Source organism: Ochotona curzoniae, unplaced genomic scaffold, assembly GCF_017591425.1.
Source record: "Ochotona curzoniae isolate NIBS_2020 unplaced genomic scaffold, NIBS_Ocur_1.0 contig_523, whole genome shotgun sequence".
Classification (NCBI taxonomy): domain Eukaryota; kingdom Metazoa; phylum Chordata; class Mammalia; order Lagomorpha; family Ochotonidae; genus Ochotona; species Ochotona curzoniae.
The window spans coordinates 10521238-10526834 of NW_024466459.1; the positions used below are offsets into that span (position 1 = coordinate 10521238).

General features: G+C 70.9%; 1 protein-coding gene across 1 annotated transcript; it reads right to left on the bottom strand.

Annotated features, from left to right (window-relative positions):
* Positions 1-926: 926 nt before the first annotated feature.
* Positions 927-5384, bottom strand: CHMP6 (charged multivesicular body protein 6). The gene is made up of 8 exons (XM_040989454.1): positions 5286-5384; positions 4273-4382; positions 4110-4197; positions 3429-3515; positions 2916-2981; positions 2753-2833; positions 2119-2173; positions 927-1497 (listed from the first exon to the last, which is right to left on the bottom strand). Exons 1-8 carry the CDS (start codon positions 5346-5348, stop codon positions 1442-1444), a joined length of 606 nt encoding a protein of 201 aa, XP_040845388.1. The 5' UTR covers positions 5349-5384; the 3' UTR covers positions 927-1441.
* Between the last annotated feature and the right edge of the window lie 213 nt (positions 5385-5597).

Below are 5597 nucleotides of genomic sequence, written 5' to 3' on the forward strand. Positions count from 1 at the left end.
CCCCGAGCGGGCCTAGAACCCTGCTCCCTAGTCTCAACAGGACTGTCCGAGGCGGAGGCCAGCGTGGGTATGCCAGCCATGGCTGACCCTGCCCATGGAGGCCCCGCTGGGTACACCAGCTGTGCAGGACACCACCCCTTCTAGGGAAGGTGGAGGGGCTGGCAGAGTCCGCACAGACAGTGCCAGCGACTTCCTGTGGTGGGCACAGGTGGCTCTACACGAGTGGGGCTTGGCCTGCCCCACCCAGAACAGGGACCCCCAAGATGACTCGAGGAAGAGGTGGGGAACACTTGGGGAGCATCAGGTGAGGGGCCCCACGCTCGCATGTCCACCCCATGAGGTCCACAGAGAGTGGTCAGTGTGAGGGGCCCCACGCTCGCATGTCCACCCCACGAGGTCCCCGGAGAGTGGTCAGTGTGAGGGGCCCCACGCTCGCATGTCCACCCCACGAGGTCCCCGGAGAGTGGTCAGTGTGAGGGGCCCCACGCTCGCATGTCCATCCCACGAGGTCCACGGAGGAGTGGTGAGTGAGGTTTGGGGAAGCTGCCTGGCCTGGGACCGGCCAGCTAAGGCCTGGATTGACAGCACTCGGCCTCCGTGTCCGACCAGGTCCCTGCAGGTGGGTGGGTGCAGGCAGCACGTGGGCCATGGCCAGCAGCGGGTGTCACGAGACCCGGGCTTCCACCTTCCAGCCTGGGCCGCATCCTACGGCAACGCTGTCCTCTGCAGGGAGCTGCTGCTCCCCTGGCAACTGCTCTGGAGCAGTGCCCATGCTGGACCTCCAGTGCTGCCCAAGACTGGCTGGCTGCTGCACAGGGGTGCCGTGGGGCTCAGGGGTGAGCCTCTGGTCAAGGGTGGTGGCTGTCAGGGTCACTGTCAGGGCAGGAGCCGCCACCCCCCAACGAGCAGCACTGTGGTGCCAGGTGCACAGGGCAGCGGTGGCCGGTAGCCAGCTTTAATACATGCTGAGCTCTGAGTGCGTAGGCTTAGGGTGGAGGGCCCCACGCCGGCCTGGGCACTGCCGAGTGGCAACTTCAAGTTTGTCCAGTGTCAAGGTTGCCTGGCAGATGGTCTCCGTCTCAGCTGTGTCTCCGTGGCGCGACACACAGCCAGGCCTGGCCTGGGCCTCAGCCGCCACCGGCACATAGAACAACAGGAAGCAAGGGCCCGGGGCCTGACGGTGACAGCCCCACCCAGGAGCCGTCCAGGCTGGGCCGGCAAGCACCAGGAGTGGCCACCACGGGAGCCTTGGTTCAGCTGCCACGGTGGGCTGGGCCCAGGTCGAAGGCTTCCACTTAGTCCACAGATGCTCAGAGTGCAGGCCGCTCCGAGCCTGGCATGCCCGCTGTCAGCCTCACGGCCCGGCGCACCCACCAGGCCTGGGGGAGCCGTGCACTCAGTGTGCACCCAGACACGGTAGGCCAGGCCCGAGGTCTGCAAGTCAGGAAGCTGCCACCAGCTCCGCCTGCCTGGGCCGGGCCTTGGCAGGGGCCTTTTCTGTGGAGGAAACACAGGCACGTCACATGTGGTCCAGCAAGGGAAAGCGCAGCACAACTCCACCAGCGAAGCCTGGTGCCCTGTGCCCACCGCTGCCTGGGGGCGGCCCCGGGGGTGCCTCGGCTGTGCTGGAAGCCTCGGCCTGGCCCCACCCAGTGTGTGTGCATGTGCTAAGCTGGCAGCCTCAGGCCATCCAGAGCCCCCAGGGCCTGGTCCAACCCCACAGCGACCACCCGCCCCACTCTGGGCACCTGCCTAGCAGGCGGGGCCGGGGGAAACCACCTTTGCAGCAGGAGGAGCAAGACCCTCCTGGGGCACCTGCTCGTTCTAGAGCTGTGTGTGTGAGGCTGAACCTGTGGGAACATTCTAGAGCTGTGAATGTTGACCCTGTGGAACCTTCTAGAGCTCTGTGAGGGCTGACCCTGTGGAACCTTCTAGAGCTGTGTGAGGGCTGAACCTATGGAACCTTCTAGAACTCTGTGAGGGCTGACCCTGTGGAACCTTCTAGAGTTGTGTATGTGTGAGGCTGATTCTGTGGAACCTTCTAGAGCTGTGTGTGTGTGAGGGCTGACCCTGTGAAACCTTCTAGAGCTGTGTGAGGCAGGAGGGAAGAGGCAGTACCTGGCATCTTCTCAGGCAGGGGCTCCGTGGGCACCTCCGGCAGCTCGATCTGCTCCTGGGAGGGAAGGTAAGGCCATGAGACGCTCTGGCCAGAGGACACCAGTTGGCGTCTGCCACCAGGTAGGGAGGCAGCCACGCTCGGGGGTGCCGGCTGACCCCTGAGCCTTCCTAAGACCCTGCTGGCAGGGAAGGGCTGTGCCAGGCCCCACACCTGAGAGATCCTGAGGCTGTCTTGCCGTCCACTGGGTGCCCCACCATGTGCAGGGGCACCTTGCAGTCTGCCCTCCCCAGCCAGGCACATAAGGATACCCAGGATGCAAGCCGCAGCCCAGGCAGCTGCAGGTCACGGTGAGGATTTGGGAAGCCAAGGCAGCTCCCCCAGAGTCCCTCGTCGGGGAACACAGAGCCCCCGATGAGGGCTGTGGCAGAGCTAACCTCAGCGTGCATGGCATGCGTGAGCGTGGAGCAGCCTCAGCCACGCAGAGAGAGGTCAGGTGGCCAAGCTTGGCACGCACCCTTGTCCTCCTGCTGCCTGCCTGGCTAGGAGCTGAGAGGGCACGGAGGAGAGCCTGGGCGCAGCACGGGTAGGGCGGGGGCTGTGGGCGCACACGGGGCTGGGCTGGGGGGCCGCTACCTGGGTGATGGCGTCCAGTTCTTCCAGGATGGCGGCCTCATCCTCCTGGGTGAAGCTTCCTGCCAACAGCTCGTCGATTTGCTGCCAGGGAGGAAGGGCGGTGAGGGGCGGGCTGGGTTCCCGCTCCCCCGTGACGGCCTGACTGTGCACACAGCACACCTACCCGCTGGTACTCCACGGCCTCCTCCGTTTCATCCAGGATCCGCTCCACCTCCTCTATGGACATGACCTGCAAACGGCCGGGGCAAGGGTCAGCAGGGGCCAGCCCGTGACGGCACCCTGGGCTCAGGGCACATGCCATGCCCCTGCTCGGGCAAGCCCTGCCTGGCCATGGCATCAGACAGGACGTCAGGCCACCCACACGCAGTTAGCAGGAGACAGAGCGGGCAGCACCTCCCTGTTGGAGCCTGGGTGGGCAGTGACCTCCAGGGGCACCGAGGCTGGCCACACCTCGGCCCCACCCGGTCGGGGCAAGTGGCCAAGCAGACCTCTGGCCAGTGGGAGTGACAGTGGGAGTGACAGGGGGTGTGGCCCGGCTCCGTCCCACATCCCGGGTGGTTCCGCCCCACATCCCAGGTGGCTCCGCCCCACATCCCAGGTGGCTCCGCCCCACATCCCGGGTGGCTCCGCCCCACATCCCGGGTGGCTCCGCCCTGACTCGGCCCACTGTGCCCACCTGGTGCATCTTGTTGAGGCATTCATTCCCCAGCTGCAGCCCCTCCATCACCTTCATCTCGATCTGGGTGAATTCAATGCTCTGCACCTGGAAGCGGAGGCCGGCCTGGTGGGCGCGCAGCTGGGGGGGGCCCGGTGGGCGCGCAGCTGGGGGCCGGCCTGGTGGGCGCGCAGCTGGGGGGGGCCCGGTGGGCGCGCAGCTGGGGGGGGCCCCGGTGGGCGCGCAGCTGGGGGGGGCCCGGTGGGCGCGCAGCTGGGGGGGGCCCCGGTGGGCGCGCAGCTGGGGGGGGCCCGGTGGGCGCGCAGCTGGGGGGGGCCCCGGTGGGCGCGCAGCTGGGGGGGGCCCGGTGGGCGCGCAGCTGGGGGGGGCCCGGTGGGCGCGCAGCTGGGGGAGGGCCTGGTGGGCGCGCAGCTCGGGGGCCCGGTGGGCCCAGGCTGCCCGGGGGCAACACCGGGCAACTCCTGGAAACAGCGGCCCCCAGCCTCTGTCCACGTCTCGGAGGTCCTGCCCAATGCTCCCTCCGCCCTCACCCCCAGCTCCTTTGAACCCGCAGGTTCTGACGAGTTCCTCAGGGTCTGGCTAGGTCACGGCTGGAGGCAGGGTGCGGGGCGCAGGGTGGGGCTGGGGACAGGGTGCGGGGCGCAGGGTGGGCTGGGGGACAGGCTCCGGACCCCCACTTACCATGGCCTCCAGGCTGCTGATCTGGTTCTCCGCCTTGTCCAGGAGCTGCTCCCGGTACCGCTTCTTCTTCAGCAGCAGCTTGGCCCGCCTGCCCGAGAGGCGGGGCGGTGAGCTCGGCGCCCCCTCCCCGGCCCGCGCCCCGCGCCCCCCGTCGCCCACTCACTCCTTCCGGCCGTCCCGCAGCAGCTGCCGCGCCAGGGCCCGCTCTCGCTCCAGCTGCTGCGTGACCCGCTTCTGGTACTGCCGGAGCTTGTCCCGCTGCTGCTTCAGTTGCTGCGAGACAAGGGGAGCCCCGCTCTGGCCCAGCCTGGAGACGCGGGGTCCCCGCAGGTGCCGCCCCGGGGCGGCCCTGTGCGACAGGCGGGGGGCACCGGGGCCAGTGCCCGTGCCAGCTGCACGCGCGGGCCCCGAGCTGGACTCGGTCAGGAGGAGCCTGGAGCCCTGGGCAGGGGGCCTGCTCCCCACGCCCGGGCCCGACTCGGGGGGCCGGACGGAGACGCGAGGCCCCGTGAACGAACAGGAGGCAGGTGCGGCGAGCAGTGCCGGGCTGGCTCGGGTTCGAGTCCTTCAGCCGAACTCCGAGGGGAGACCCGGCCGGACGCGACCACCGACTCCCACTCTCTACCGAGAACTCGGGGCGCGGTGGCACCGCGCGTCATCCCGGCCGGAGCCCCGCCGGCAGCACCCCGCGCCCCGCGAAGCCCACGCGGGGTCCCCGGCTCGCCCCCCTCCCCCGGCTCGCCCCCTCCCCCGGCTCGCCCCCTCCCCGGCTCGCCCCCCTCCCCCGGCTCGCCCCCTCCCCCGGCTCGCCCCCTCCCCCGGCTCGCCCCCTCCCCCGGCTCGCCCCCCTCCCCCGGCTCGCCCCCTCCCCGGCTCGCCCCTTCCCCGGCTCGCCCCCCTTCCCCGGCTCGCCCCCTTCCCCGGCTCGCCCCCCTTCCCCGGCTCGCCCCCTCCCCGGCTCGCCCCCCTCCCCCGGCTCGCCCCCTCCCCCGGCTCGCCCCCTCCCCCGGCTCGCCCCCTCCCCCGGCTCGCCCCCTCCCCCGGCTCGCCCCCCTTCCCCGGCTCGCCCCCCTTCCCCGGCTCGCCCCCCTTCCCCGGCTCGCCCTGCCCGGGGAGGCGGGACGCCAGGCCGGGCCCCTCGAGACCCCTCCCCGGCTCCCCCGGGCTGGCGCGCACCAGGATGGCCTTGTCCTGCTCGGTCACCCGGCTCTGCTTCTTGCGGCCGAACAGGTTGCCCATGGCGGCGCCCGGCGCGCCCCGGCCCGGCTGAGCCCGATCGCCGCCTCGCGGCCGCCGTAGCCCGAACTCCGCCCCCGACGGCGGCCGCGCCGGGCCCCGCGCCGCCGAACGCCAAGGCGGCTCCCGGTTCGAGTCCGCGCGGCCGCCACAAACCGGCCGAGTGTGTGCATCCGGGCGCTGCGCCCTGACCGCCGCTTGCTCCCGCCCCGGCCTGGGGGACCCTCCTTCGGCTTCCCTCGGGGATAGGCC